General features: G+C 38.2%; 1 protein-coding gene across 1 annotated transcript in view; it reads left to right on the top strand.

Annotated features, from left to right (window-relative positions):
* YTHDC2 (YTH domain containing 2) overlaps positions 1 to 14,801 on the top strand; it is a 71,005-nt gene extending 56,204 nt beyond the window's left edge. Inside the window, exons 26-30 of the mRNA XM_008709487.2 lie at positions 3,076 to 3,253; positions 9,045 to 9,248; positions 10,003 to 10,185; positions 11,400 to 11,486; positions 11,601 to 14,801. Coding sequence (XP_008707709.2) covers positions 3,076 to 3,253; positions 9,045 to 9,248; positions 10,003 to 10,185; positions 11,400 to 11,480 — 646 coding nt within the window. The 3' untranslated portion in view covers positions 11,481 to 11,486; positions 11,601 to 14,801. The remainder of the gene's footprint in view (positions 1 to 3,075; positions 3,254 to 9,044; positions 9,249 to 10,002; positions 10,186 to 11,399; positions 11,487 to 11,600) is intronic.
* The last annotated feature ends 1,242 nt before the right edge of the window (positions 14,802 to 16,043 follow it).

Below are 16,043 nucleotides of genomic sequence, written 5' to 3'. Positions count from 1 at the left end.
ACGCCCTGAGCCGAAGGCAGACGCTTAACTACTGTGCCACCCAGGCGCCCCAATACATGCCTATTTAATAAAAGTTAGAAATTTAATACAATTAAGAAAATCAAAATTATAAAATGTAATATTAGTTATAATTCAGATATAGATTGTTTTATAAATTTAGTTTTTCACCTGTGATACTGGGATCCAGCATTTTCATTTTCTTACAAGTTGTAGCCTGGCACTCTTCATTTTCTGGTATACCTGTTGAACAGTGAGTTCTGGAATTTCATCTACCTTCAGACTTTTGGTAGTATTAATAGATAAGGCCTGGAGTTGATGGACTTGGTGGAGAAGAGAATGAGGACTCTTAGGAAGGTTTATTTTTGAAGGGAGAAATTAACAGTCTTTGTGAGATTACTTCTTGGAGAGAAAGTATTTATAGTTACAGTTTTCACTCTACAGTGATAAGATGTATAGATTAAATAATTTTATTTTTATTTTTTATTTTTTAATTTTTAAAAGATTTTATTTATTTATTTGACAGAGAGAAAGACAGCCAGTGAGAGAGGGAACACAGGCAGGGGGAGCAGGAGAGGAAGAAGCAGGCTCCCAGTGGATGAGCCTGATGTAGGGCTCAATCCCAGGACTCTGGGATCACACCCTGAGCCGAAGGCAGACACTTAACAACTGAGCCACTCAGGCACCCCTAATAAAAACATCTTATTGAAACTATTTTAAAATAGTTTAAGAAACTATTAAAATAATAGAAATTGCTTGCCAATGTTCCATCTTAAACCAATGTGTTTTTTGCTTGTCATTTTCTAAATAATAATTTGATGGCAGAGGACAAGTGCATCTTTTCTATGAAAGAAATGAGGTAAAATGAATTCCGTGTCAGAACTTCTTAAATGAAAATTTAGGTTGAGGGGCTCACAGAAGGCTTTGTTTCCAACTTAATAGAATTTTCCAGGGAAGCCAAATACGAGAGAGAGAAGCTAGAATGGAGCTCAGATTAAAAGATCAGTTTGAAAACCAAAAGGTAGACAGGAAAATACATTTTTATTTTAATAAGATTTTACTCGCATTAAGTTCTGTTGCCTAATTTTCAGGTCACCGAGTTGCCAGGGTAAGAACGATGTGATTTTAGGGGGGTTGAATTTACATAATGCACTGAACATCAATTCACGAGAGGAAAAAACCCCTGAAAGGTTTTTTATACTTCTTAGCAGGTTGTTGATGTTTCAGATGTGCGTTCATTAGATAGTCTTTTGTTAATATCTTTAAATTAGCTATTTTATTTCATTTGTGAAAGAAATAATCCTGGATCTGAGGTAGTTATTCTTGAAGGAAGAGTAATTATGATTGCAGGAGTCTATGGAAGTTTTTGAATTATTAAACACATCTTTTTTTGTTTTAAACTTGTTTATTATAAATATTGTTAAACACAGCAAACTGAATGATATGCCATAATGAACTCCATAGCCCACATTCAGCAGTTACCAAGATTTTTACCTGCTTGCTGTATCTAACCAAATTTTCTTCATTTGCTCTTGGCTTTCTTTTTTGGTTTCCATATTTCAAAATAAATCCCACACATCATGTCATTTTACCCTTCCATATTTAAATATGCATCTCTTAAAAATAGAGGAATTTTGGGGTGACTAGATGGCTCAGCCGGTTAGGCATCTGACTCTTGATCTTGGTTCAGGTCTTGAATTCAGGTTTGTGAGTTCAAGCCCGGTGTTGGGCTCCATATTGGGCATGGAGCCTACTTAAAAAAAATTGAGGTAATTTTCCTACATAATCAAAATCCAGTTATCAATCCCAGTAAAATGATAATTTCCCCAGTTGTCATACTACACATTTATTTGAATTAGCATCCAGGGAAGACTCATCAGGTCGTCACGTTTTTGAGGCTTTTGTAATCTAGAGTAGTTCCTCTGTTAACCTTTTTTTTTTTTTTTTTTAAGATTTTATTTATTAGAGAGAGAGCATGAGCGGGGCAGGGGGAAGGGAGGGGGAGAGAGAGGGGGACAAACAGATTCCCCTGCTGAGCAGGGAGCCCAACGCGGGCCTTAATCCCAGGACACCTCAGGATCATGACGTGAGCCGAAGGCAATGCTCAACCGACTGGGCCATTCAGACACCCCCTCTGTTCACTTTTTTGAAGAAAGTGGGTTGGTGGTACTGTGGAGATAATACCACATTCTGGATTTGTCTGTTTCTTCTTGGTCTTATTTGTTGCCATACCATGTGTATTTCGTCTAAACTGGTAGTTAGCTCTCAGGGCTTGATGAGAGCTAATATTTTGGCAAGTGTATTTTATAGGTGGTGCTGTGAACTTTGTATTGCATGACTTCAGGAAGTACTCAATGTCTTTTTCTTTTCTTAATGTCTTTTAGAAAAATTATAAAATTCCTGACTGCCAACTTTGCTGCATTTATTCACAGAATTTTAGAATAGAAGAACCTTACAGTTTATCTAGTAAATCCTTAAAAGGATTACTTTTAACACATAAGTAAATTAAAGCTCAGATAAGTTAAGAGACTTGCCCAGGATCACATAACTTAGGTAGTTGTAAATTTAGTACTGTCCTAGAAGTCTTCTCTCCTGACTCTAGTCCAGCAGTATTTTAATACTTTATCATACCATAATTTTTTGGTATGCTTTTAAAATGTATTTTACTTGGCTCTAAGATGTTCTGTGAAAGTGGAAGGGAAGTAGAGTGGGTGATATTCTAGCAAGGGCCATTAGCATAGATGTATTTAAATAATTATATAATGTTGAAGACCTCTCCGATAGCATCATACAAGAGGTTAGTAATTTTGTAAGGGAAATAATACTTTGAGTCTTTGTTAACATTAAGTTAAGAACTTCTGTAGACTGTTAAAAATATTTTTTTACCTATTGTTTGTGTAAGGGCACCCTAATATCTCAGATGTTTTTTAACTTCTAAATGTGAGAGAAGAATGAAATTCCCTTTTTAAATATTATTTCGTATATCATAATGCCACTGGAACTTTGGTTTGAAATGGAATCTGCTTTGTGTTCTGAAGTTGTGTGTCACTGGTCTCTGTTTCCTCCTTCCCACTCAAGAGTACTGATGAAATCTCCATCTCCAGCACTGCACCCACCTCAGAAGTACAAAGATAGAGGAATTTTACATCCTAAGCGAAGCACTGATGACCGATCGGATCAATCTTCTGTGAAATCTACAGACAGCAGTAGCTACCCAAGTCCTTGTGCTAGCCCTTCTCCTCCATCCTCAGGAAAGGTAGAGTATCTACAAGTTCCCGTAGCAAGGAACAGATTGCTAGCACATTTCACATTACATACGGAAGCAAGATGACAAAACAGTTCTACTTGCGGTTACTAATCGTGGTCTTTGTTCTCGTTATAAGTTGAATCTGGCAGACTTGAGACACCTTGCATAAATTCTTTAATTTTTCCTGCTTGCCAGAGATTCCTGGTTAGCACCATCTTGGGATGTTTTCAAACTAACAGATGGTTTACCGATAGCACGTAACTCAGCTGTCCACCCTTTCCTTTCTGTATCATTAGAACCTTTTTTTGTTAAATAACAAGATGATCTCAAATTAGTTTTGGTTTGTGATTTCAGAATTGAAAACACTGGTTTCTTTGAATTACTAATTGATTTCTCCAATTCAGTGGTTATATTAAAAAGTACAAGATAGGGTGGGTTAGGAAGATAGGAAGTGTTGGTAGGGAATTGAGAACTATGTGTCTTTGAAAAAATTTGTAATACGAATGATTTCAAATGTTGAGAGTATGTTTACTTTTAATTTCCTGTGTTGTTGGTACTGAGTAAGTATTCGATTAAGGTTATTTAAGTACATGTTGTGTTCTGGGAAAAGTGTCTGCTGAAACACTCTTGTTAAATAAGAGAAAAATAAATGTTTCTTGTGGATTTGCATTCTTAGGTTTTAGGGTGTTTTATATTTAAATATATTTAGGTATATACACAATAAAATTCACCAGTTTAAACTGTACAAATCAGTGAATTTTGACAAATGTATACAATTATGTAAACGTATCACAGCCACGTACAGGACCCTCCCACCAGCCCTGAATCATGATGACCACTGAACTGCTCTCTGTCTCTAGAATTTTGCTTTTTCTGCAGTTTGCTCTGAATGGAATCATATGTATGTAGTTTTTTGTGACTGGCTTATTTCACTTTTGAAATTCATCCAAATTATTCAGTGTGTTATTAGTTCATTACTTTTTATTGCTGGATAGTATGGCTAATAACCATAGAATGTTTATCTGTTCACCAGTTGATGGACATTTGGGTTGTTTCCACTTTTTGGCTGTTATGAATAAAGCTGGGTAATATTCAAGGACAAGTCTGTGTGTGTACGTATGGTTTCTATTCTTGGGTAAACACCCAGGAGTAGAATTGTGGGATTGTATGGTTAAGTGTAGGTTTAACTTTACAAGAAACTATCCATATTTTCCAAAATGGCTGTACTTTTTTCCATTCCCTTCAGTCATCTATGAGGGTCCCATATGCTCCATATTCTTGACAATACTTGACATTATCAATCTCTTTAATGTTAGCCATTCTGGTGGGTACATAAGTGAATACCCCATTGTAGTTTTAATTTGCGTTTCCCCAGTGACTAATGAAGTCGGGCATCTTTTCATGTGCGTATTTGCCGTTCCTGGATTTTCTTTGGTGTGAAGTTATCTGTTCAAATTTTTGTTAAGCTTTTTTTGATTACTGGTTGTTTGTCCTTTTTATTTAATAGTAAGATTTAAAAAAATATATTCTAGATACAGATCTTAATTATATATGCTTTGCAGCTTTTTCTTACAGTCTGTGCCTGCATATTCATTTTCTTAACAAGTGTTTTTTGAAGAGCAGTGCTTTTAATTTTGTTGAAGTCCATTGTAGCTATTTTTTTCTATTTTGGTTTCATCTATTTTTCTGTTATGGTTCATGTGTTTTGTGTCCTAAGAAGTCTTTATGCCTGGGTGGCTTAGTCAGTTGAGCATCTAACTCTTGGTTTTGGCTCAGGTCATGATCTCAGGGTCTTGAGATCGAGATGCCCCCACCATGGGGCTCTACTCCCAGCGGGGAGTTTGCCTGACGATCCTCTCCCTCTGCCCCCTCCCCTCTTATGCGTGCGTGTGCGCAGGCTCACTCTCTCAAATAAGTAAATCTTAAAAAAAGATAAATCTTTGTTTAACTCAGGATTACAAAGATTTTCCCCCAAGTTTTCTTCTAGAAATGTCGCAGCGAGAGCTCTTATATTTGGCTATATGCTCTTCAGTTTTGTTTATAGTATGAGTGGGTCACAATGTTTTGGCATTTGCCTGTGCAGTTGTTCTAGCACCATTTGTTGAAAAGATTACCTTTTCTGTTCAATTATCTTGGCACCTTTGTCGGAAATCGATTGACCATAAATAATGTGGTCTGTTTATTGGACTATATTCTGTTGCATTGATCTGTATACCTCTCGTTTCGCCTCTGTTACAGCGAGTTGATTATAGTAGCTTTATATTAAGTCTTGAAACCAGTACATTTTTTTTGTCCAACTTTGTCCAATTGTTTTGGTATTCTAGGTGTTCTAGTGTTCTAGGTGTTCATATAAACTTTAGAAAATGCTTGTTAATTGCTTCAGAAACATTTTTTGGTATTAAGTGGAATTGCATTGAATCTGTAGGTCAGTTGGAAGAAAACCGAAAACAGTTGTTAGTTTCCTAATCCATAAGCATGGTATACATCTGCATTTCTTTTGATATTCTTTGATTTTTCACAAGAGCGTTTTGTAAATTTCAGAGCTCAGGTATTACACATTTTTTTGTTAAGGTGATCTCTAAGTATTTTATATTTTTGATGCTGTTCTTTAAAATTTTTAACTTCCAGTTGTTCCTTGCTAGCATATAGAGATACATTTGACTTTTGTGTATTTACCCTGCATGCCATGATCTTATTCCATTTATTGTTAGCTTTTTATGTAGATTTCTCAGGATTCTCTACATGCATAATCCTTTCATCTGTTAATAAAGGTAGTTTTTCTTTTTTCTCTCTAGTATTGATTCTGTTTATTTCTTTTCTTGCCTGTTCTCTCTGATTAGAACCTCCAGCAAAATGTCGAATACAAAGTGTTGAGAGTAGACATCTTTGCCTTGACCTTAGAGGAAAAGGTAGTCCCTAGTTACATGTCACCGTTTATGATAACATAACTGTGGGACATTTCCTTTTGGAGTTAGTTTGCTGAGAGGGTTTATTAGGAATAAATGTTGAAGTATGTTCAGTGCTCTTTTTTTTTTTTTTTTTTACATCTACTGAAATGATAACACAATTCTCTTTTTTCTTCTATTAATAAAGTGGATTTCATTGACTGATTTTTAAATTTTTATGCCTCAGTTGGTCATGATGATTATTTTAAATATTATTGGGTTTGATTTTGCTTAATCAAAACTTCTGTCGAGTTTGGGATCTTTGTTCATGAGGGCTATTCTGTAGTTCTCTTCTCTTGTGTGATTTTTGCATAGTTTTAGTATCAGGGTAATGCTGGCCTCATAAGATTAGTTGGGAAGTCTTCCTTTCACTTAAGGTTTTTGGAAGAGGTGCCTAGAATTGATACGATTTTTTTTCCTTAAATGTTTGCTAGAATTCACTCCTGAAGCTCTTTTTAACTTTCCTTGGCATATCTCGGATCAGTATTATGCCTCTTCAGGTATAGTTTGAGAAGCTTGCAACAGTGTATTTTTATTTTACCCCTCAGTCCTTTGTGTTATTGGTCTCATGCATTTTATTTCTACATATGTTAAAAATGTCACAGTGTACTACAATGTACACAGACGACTATTTTTTATTACTTCATAGTAAATTACAAAGAGTTAGAAAAAGAGTCAAATGTCTTCCATATTTATTCAATATTTACCATTTCTTGTGCTCTTTATTCTTTTGTGTTGATGTGAATTTCTATCTTGGATCATACACTTCTTTTTTTTTTTTTAATAATAATGTTTTTTTATTATATTATGTTGGTCACCATACAGTACATCCCCAGTTTTTGATGTAAAGTTCCATGATTCATTACTTGCGTATAACACCCAGTGCACCATGCAATACGTGCCCTCCTTAATACACTTCTCTCTAGAAACCTTTTTTTTTTTTTAAGATTTTATTTATTTATTTGACAAAGAGAGAACATAAGCAAGGGGAGTGGGAGAGGGAGAAGCAGACTCCCCACTGAGCAGGGAGCCCGATGCAGGCTCAATCCCAGGACCCTGAGATCACCTGAGCTGAAGGCAGACGCTTAATGGCTGAGCCACCCAGGTGCCTCCTATCTAGAAATCTTTTAACATTTCTTTTAGTACAGATATTCTGGAAATGAATTCTTTAAGCTTTCGTCTGGAAAACCTTTTTCACTTTTATTTTTGGAAGATGTTTTTACTGTGTATATAATTCTAGGTTGACAGTGGTTTTCTTTATGCAGAGATGTCATTCCTTTATCTTTTCATTTACAGTTTCTGAGGGAGGCTTCCTGTCATTGTTATGTTTATTTCCCTGTATATAATGTTTGGTTTTTTTTCCTCTAGCTGCATTTAAGCTTTTCTTTTTATCACTGATTTTCAGCAATTTGATTTTGGTATGTTACTATTTGTAGTTCTTATTTAATCTATGTATTTATAGTTTGCATCAATTCTGGAAAATTTAGGACCATTATTTCCTCACATTTTTTTTTTTTTTTTAATCTCACCACTTCCCCCTCCTTTTTGGGACTTTGGATACTATTCCACAGGTCACTGAAGCTTTCTTCACTTTTTTCAGTTGTTTTTGTCTCTTCGTTTCATTTGAGATGGTTTCTCTGTCAATGTCTGTGGGTTCACTGAGGTTTTTATCTGTACTGTCTCATCGGCTGTGTATTCTTTCTACTGTATTTGTCACTGCAAGTATCATATTTTCATCTCCAGAGTGCCCTTTCGGTCTTTCAAAAAATACCTTCCATTTCTCCTTTCAAAAAGCATGTTCAAGTTCACGTTACTTTCTCGAACACAGTGCCTGGATTTATAATAGCTGCTCTGACATTCTTGTCTCCTATTCCATCATCTGCCAGATCTGAATCTTTCGCTGTTTGTTCATTTTTTTCCTGGTTATGGGTCACGTTCTCCTGTTTCTTTGCATTCCTTCTAGTTTTGTTTGGCTGCTGGATTTTTGTTGTGTTCCTTTAAGTACTGTCAGACATCATTCTGGTACATAGCTTAAGTTAGTTGGAATCCGTTTAATCATGTCGAGATCTACTTTTTAGCAATGTTACGGCAGGTCCAGAGCAGTTTTCATTCTGGTACTAATTTAGTTTCAGTACTAAGGTGTGAGGCTTCTGTGGGCTAATGCTCTCTGTATTAGCAGTTCTTTGCGCTCTAGCTGGGGATAACGTGGGATACTTCCAACCCTGTGTGAGCCCCGGGCAATGGTGGAGTCTCCTGCTTTCCACTGGATCTCCCTGGCGTTAGGTCATGTTTTCTGACTCCTGTACAGGTCACTAACTACGTAGTCAGAAACTTGTGGGGACCCCTCTGCAGTTCCTCGGAACTCTATTTCTATGCAACTCTCTTCTATCCAGCACGCTGCTGTGCAAACTGACTGACTACCTGGGCCTCTTGACTCCAGGCTCCATCTCTGCAGTGCAGGGAGACCGGGGTTCTGTTTGTCCCTGCACTGTTGCCTGGAAACTGTACCCAGGCTGTACGTAAGCTGGAGCAATTTTTGTTTTGTTTTCAGCCTTTGCAAGTTTATTAAAATATTTTCTGAAAGTACGTTTGGAGCATAAATCAAAGTTTGTAATCCAGGATCCTTTCCTGATAAGGGATTTCGAATGCTCTTGAAAATGAGTGCTTGGTTTTGGCTCTTTAACCTCATTTTGATGGAGTCTTCTGTAGCTTTTCAGGCGTGACGGAGCTATTTGCATTTGTTGAACATTTGGTAAAATATTTTGGTTTATATGTTTATGAAGATGTTATTTAATGGAGCCTATTGATTTCGAAAGGTCAAATTACCTTTCAAGAACTTATGCATTCTTTTATAGGGCTCAAAATCTCCTTCACCAAGACCAAACATGCCTATTCGATACTTCATAATGAAGAGTAGCAATTTGAGAAACCTTGAAATTTCTCAACAGAAGGGTATCTGGTCTACAACCCCTAGTAATGAGCGGAAGCTAAATCGAGCGTTTTGGGAAAGCAGCATGGTTTACTTGGTATTTTCTGTTCAAGGATCTGGACATTTCCAGGTGAGCCATCCTGAACCAGTAAAATGGGGTTGTTCTGGCTGCAGGTTAGACCACGCAGATTAAAACAAAACCCCAAAATCACCCTGGCTTTTTATTGTATCGGGATGCAAGAACACATTTCGCTTGACTGCGCATGAGGGAGGTAGCGTTACCTCTTCAAGGGAACGATTCTAGGGATCCCGTTGTTTTCCTCGTCTTACCAGAACCTCTCTAGATAAGATATTTCTCCTTCTGAGGACAACTTTAGATTTACTATTTCAGGTGGATTAAGAGTAAGGAGAAGCTTGACTTTTTGGTAAAATATTTATTTAAATAGGCAAGGAAGTTAGAATTGATAATCCAGAAACTGAGTGTGTTTCTTAACTCCTCTTGACTCGATGTCTATCTGAATTTAGAAACTAAGGAATTTATTATTTGATATTATTATAATTTTTGGAAGTAAAAACTTACAGGTTAGAGTGTATCTGTTTATCATGGAATAAATGTGGGTTTAGGGCTGTTAATACATTATTTAGAAAGTATCTGTTCATATTGAAATTATGTTAGAGGGCTGGAATCAGTCTTCCCTCTAAAATTTGCTAATACGTCTTTTTATAAAAAGCAATAAGTAACTCGTTTTTGTGAGATATCTATTATTTTTGTATTACATTTTTACCTTGAAATTTAAAAAACCTCAGAGCTTTCTCAGATAAATTGAATTCAGACAATTTTAATATCATCCTCACCTTTCCCCTTGCCCTCATTATACCCACAGGGATTTTCTAGGATGTCTTCTGAGATAGGAAGGGAGAAGAGCCAGGACTGGGGCTCAGCTGGACTGGGAGGAGTATTCAAGGTGGAGTGGGTCCGGAAGGAAAGTCTTCCCTTTCAGTTTGCTCACCACTTACTCAATCCCTGGAACGACAACAAGAAAGTCCAGATCAGCAGAGACGGCCAGGTATACAGTGGCATTTGATATTTGTCTTCTGCTTTTCTTTTTGTTTCGTTTTGCTGTTATTTGGTGGTTTGAGGAGGAAATGTGAGAGTACAGATCGTAGGTTCCATTGCACACGGGAGATGGTGGGTCACCTTTGTGAAAGAGCTGGTGAAAACCTGCTTGCACCATGTTTGACAGAGCGCATGGCTTTCTGACACTTTGTAACTTTGGCTTCCCTCTGTCATTACATACACATAAAATCTTTCATGAGTTACTTCATGGAGGCTCCTGGTGTCTTACTAATGGAAGATATGCTCAAAACTGAGCGTGCTTCTGAAGTAATTTCACCAAAGTCTTAGGATAACAATGGTACCTGACTTCTTTGTGCCTTTAACTAATTATGTAACATAAATAACAGCCTTTTTATATTTTTGTGGCTTGTTTTATTTCTGTTACGTTTGCTTTTGCCTTTATCATGCTGCTGACATGCATTTTGAACTAGTTAAGGGGATGGAAATAACCATATATATGGACCATGGTGCTAGCTGCTTTATACGAAGTAATTTAATTTAATGCATATCGAGTTATTAGCCCAGTTTTAGTTAGGAGAAATAGACAGGAGAAATTATTCTAAGGTCACACAGCTAATAATTTATTTAAACCAGTGTGACTCACTTTAAATCACCATATGAAAAGTGTTCGGATTCTTTTTAAATGTACATTGTGTCACAAGAGGACTATAAATGACATTCTTTTCAATTGTATTGGAATATTTTAATTTTTGTTCTATCATAAGGATTTTGAAAAAAATCTAATTCCTAAGGTAAGAATATCATATACTCTCGATAATTTCTTTAAAACCCCCAAACGTCTAATAAGCTAGGTTTCATAGTGAACCTTTGAAAGCTGAAGCTGAGTGCTGTTGGTAAATCTCCATTAAAAAGGAAATCCATTATTTCCAGATGGAAGTTCTGGGAGAACTCCATGGAAATTACCATTTTGCCGCAAATAGTTGCTATATCCGCAGGCTAGCTCTGATCTTGAAGTCTGCAAGGGAACGTCACAAACCCCAACGCAGAGAGTTAGAGCAGTGTGTGCCATATGATTTTATCACGTTCTGGTAGAAAAATGAAATGCAGTGGACTTTTCTTAGATTCTTAACCGCATAGGTTTTGGGATTTAAAAAAGTTCAGTCCAGACCCTTGCGTGTTTATTCTGCCTTCTGCTTCGTGCAGGAGTTGGAGCCCCAGGTCGGCGAGCAGCTGCTGCAGTTATGGGAGCGCCTTCCGCTGGGGGACAAAGCCGCAGCCGACTGAACGCAGGTCACGCTCTCCTCGCCTCCGAGAACTGGCACTGTTTGTGGTCCCTAAGGACACCCATCACATTACTTATCTTTTTTTTTTTTTTTTTTTTTTTTTTTTTTTAACCTCCTTCAGAGCCCTTAGCTACAGAAGAACATCGTACCTATTTAAAACCACCGAAGCGCTGACTTCCAGAAACCGAGGTGGACGTGTGTGTTATGAGTGAATGGGCTTTTCTGGTCGAGAGTGTCCCTTAAGACCCACCATCTTCATATAAAAGAGAAAAGGGTAATTTAAATTTTTATAGTGATTGTAAAGAATGATTATGTAATGTTCGTTAATTATATGTTTATAATTGAATAAAATAGTAGTAGTTTCATTATCTGGCACAACAGCAGTTATTTGAAACATACTCGATTTGAAGTTAAATGTTTCATTTGTTGAGAACACTGACTTATAACTCTTACTGAGGATTTTTTTTCTAGTGCAAAGGAAATGGTTTCCTTGTAAGAAAAGCCTGAGTGTATCCGTACATCTGAGCACCATTTTAGAACAGTCAGCGCTTAAGATTTGCTGGGAAAAAACAAGCAAACAACCCAATTCTAAAAATGCCCCTTTTGAAAATAGTGTGTGCTGATTAAGGACTATTCATGCTGCCATTTTAAACCTGAGATGCATTAAGAAGAAAAGGAGAGATGTTCTTTATCTTTGATTATGAAGTGCAGTAAAATCTGAAGGAAACCCTGGGTGTCCCTCCCTGTCTTTGATCAGATCGGATTTGTGCTTGTCTTACTCCTGGCCCTGCCTCTTAATCCGGTGTGTGCCCCACCCCTCCCTTCCTTCCGTGGTGCAGCCTTCACACCTCTCTAACGTGAGCGCAGTCATTACGTCCCCTTCGTTTTGGCTAGAGAAACTTGATTTAAACAAGTTAAAAATGGAAACGAATTAAACGCGTTAAAAAATAAGTGCCCAGCAGTTTACTGAGAGCTTGGTTGGTGTCTGTCTTTCACACTAAAGCCCACAGCACCACAATTTAAATGCCTCCTGTTTGTTTTCTAGGACTTTCCGTCCTACTTAGATTTTTGGATTTCTTTTTTTTTTTTTTTTTTTTTTTTGCATTTATGGCTTAATAAATGGGAGGTAATTTTTTATAAACCTGTGTTAGTGCCAACTCTCCTATTTCTTTCTCATCTCAGCTTTATTTGATATCTTTACCACCCCTGTCTAGAAAGTTTTCCCTGAGGCTTTTTGAAGGGACGTAGAGGTACAGGGAAAAATGAAAGAAATGTCTTAGTTCCTAAGTCTAAAGAGAACAGCTTTGATAGCACTTCTCATGATATATTTGGGTTATTGCTATGTGAAGAAAAACCAACCTGAATCTAATTTAAAGGCAGGAAGACAGCTCGTCTAAGTTTTTCGCTTCTGCATTTGAGAACAAAGAAGTGAAAAGTCATGGGTCAGCGTAAGATCTTGAGAACGCTTCTTTCTCTTGGAAAGCACTGTCTGTTAGCACAGTAGTTTAGAATGGCAGCTGTGCTGTTTGCCTACATTTGCAGTTATTGGTTTTTTGTTTGTTTGTTTGATACTCTGAGAGATATACCTGTAAATGGAGCCTATGTGAATTATGTTCTGCTGTATGCGTACTACAGTTCTTTTCCTCTTAGAGCAACTTGTGTTTTTTCTGATAATGTATATACATTTTGTCGAGGTATATATTTAGCAGTTTACGGTGTTCGAAATTTGGAAGTGAGGACTTTGAACAAAATAAAACTTGTTTTACTTTCCTTCTGTTTTCTAATATCTAGCTCTGTATGTAAATGATGAGTTTGTTGATATTTAAAATGAACACAATTTGAATGTAATTAAAATGCTGTTTTTGGAAGAGATGAACTTTAAATATACTTATTAAATGAAATTCTGTTAAAAATATCTAGATCTTGTTATTCCGACACTGTATAATAGGGCTAAGGTAACAATGATCAACAGTATCCCTTGAGATACTCGTGAATTTCAAACACCTTGAAGAATACTAAATTGATACAGAAGGTGGTGATTTCATATCAGTATCTCCTCCTTGAAAAAAATTGCCTTATTACCATCAGGGGAAGGAAAAAAAGCTCAAGGCATGTGTTCAATATAAAATCTTTTGAATGTGTCCTCCATCAGGACACTGCATCTTGGTAACGTGCCCTTGTATCCACTGTACACCCAGCCTCACTCTACCAATTACAGCAAAGCTTGGCAGCCAGAAAAGCAAAATCTCAAGTGCGTACTTCAAGAAAAGACCGATTCATTTAAGACTGAGCTCAGAGGCTCCTTCTTCACCATCTAAGGCCTTATTTTCGGCAACAAGGAGAGTCTGGAGGACCAAGTCAAACGAGCTTCACCCTGAATCAACACCGGGGCACACATCCTGCCTCTGAACACATCAGTGACAGGTGATGACGCCTTCCAGTCTGTGAGCTTCCCGCAGTACACGTGCTCTCCGTGCTCCAGAACTTTCCACAGCTGCTCTCCAGACAAAGGCCTACCACACACAGTGCACTCACTTCTGCCCAGGGCCCCTGGGCGTGCCTCGGTCTTTGCAGCCAAGAGTGAAATTTCCACTTGGCTGTCTCATAAAATCACAAACGCTGCGTATTGAAAATGGAACTACTGTGCTTTCCTACAGCCTGCTCCGCCTAAAGCTGCTCGCTCTTCAGCTGCCGCCAGATCCATCCTTGAGGTCGCTCAAGGCCAGAAACCTTGCAGTCATCCTTGACGTCTTCACTTCTCTCAGTCTCACCCAGCAGAAAATTTTCTTGGGTCTACCTTCAAAATAGACCTAAACCCCGACCGTTTCTCCCCACATCTGTCCCAGCCACCCTGGACTGAGCCCTAGTCCTCCTCGCCTGGGTTACTGTAATCGCTTCCTCAGGGGCATCCCCTCTTCAACCTCTCCCCCCTGCCACCAGTCTGTTCTCCACACAGAAACCGATGATCCTTTCAGAAGAGTCAGTTTGCGTTCCTCGACTGCTCAAAACCCTGCAGTGGCTCCCCATTTCTCTCAGGAGCCAAAGTCCTTACAGTGGCCCTCCGTTCTATCTCTGGCCGTCTCTCCCCTCCTCTGCGTCCTCCACTCCAGCCACACCGGCCTCCCCACTGGTGCTTGATCATACTGGGCCTGTTCCAGCCCAGAGACCTGTGTGAGCTGTTGACTCTGCCTGGAATGCTCTTCCCAGAATATCTGTTTGGCCAACTGGTTGTCACCATGTAGTTGTTAGGTTTGCTGTAAAGTTTTCTGTAAAGCTTATTTAACTTTTAGAAGTAACGTACAGTAAAGCCAACTTTTCTTTAGATGTGCAGCTCTGAATTTTTTTTTTAATGTTTTTTTATTATGTTAGTCACCATACAGTACATCCCCGGTTTCTGATGTAAAGTTTGATGATTCATTAGTTGCGTATAACACCCAGTGCACCATGCAATACGTGCCCTCCTTACTACCCATCACCAGCCTATCCCCTTCCCCCACCCCCTCCCCTCTGAGGCCCTCAGTCTGTTTCTCAGAGTCCATAGTCTCTCATGCTTCATTCCCCCTTCTGATTACCCCCCCTTTCTTTATCCCTTTCTTCCCCTACCGATCTTCCTAGTTCTTATGTTCCATAGATGAGAGAAATCATATAATTGTCTTTCTCTGCTTGACTTATTTCACTTAGCATTATCTCCTCCAGTGCCGTCCATGTTGCAGCAAATGTTGAGAACTCGTTCTTTCTGATAGCTGAGTAATATTCCATCGTATATATGGACCACAACTTCCAGTCATCTGTTGAAGGGCATCTCGGTTCCTTCCACGATTTAGCTATTGTGGACAATGCGGCACAAACACAGATTTATGGAACTTTCACCTCAATTAGGATACGGTCCCTTCACCCCCAAAACTTCCTCATGCCAACCCTTTGAGTTACAGCTTCCTGTCACCACTCATGCCATCCAACCATAGATCTGCTCCCTGTTCTAGTTTTCTCCTTTCGAGAACATCATACAGGTAGAATCTTACAGGATGTAACCTTGTGGGACTGGCTTCTGTCACTCAGCATAAGGCCTTGGAGATTGATCCAGATTGTGTTTATCAAAGTTCATTTTCTATTCCTGCCCCGTAGTATTCCGTTGTATAGAATGTGCCACATTTTTTTGAAGCCATTTACCTGTCAATCATACCCACGTGATGATATCTAGAACAGCTAACCATGTGTGCACAGGTTTTTGTGTGGAAACAGGTTTCCATTTGTTGAGTAAATACCTGGGACTGGGATCGCCGAATCAACGATGGTAAGTGTGTTTTATGAGAAACTGCCAGACTGTTTTCCAGAGTGGCTACACCAGTCTGCATTCCTACCAGCAATGCTTTAGAGTTCCAGGTGCTCCGTATGCTCGACAGCACTTACTATGGTCAGTATTTTTTTTCTCTTTAAGTTGAAAATACACATCAATTTTATGAAATCGTTGCTAAATTCCACTGAAGAAGAATATAACTATCACTACAAAATGCCTGTTCTGCATGTGATTTTGTCATATTTGGTACCGTAACTTCATAAATAT

The sequence above is a fragment of the Ursus maritimus genome, unplaced genomic scaffold (genome assembly GCF_017311325.1).
Source record: "Ursus maritimus isolate PB19 unplaced genomic scaffold, ASM1731132v1 scaffold_5, whole genome shotgun sequence".
Taxonomy (NCBI): domain Eukaryota; kingdom Metazoa; phylum Chordata; class Mammalia; order Carnivora; family Ursidae; genus Ursus; species Ursus maritimus.
Note: the sequence above shows the minus strand (reverse complement) of the source record. Positions and strands in the feature narration are given on the sequence as shown.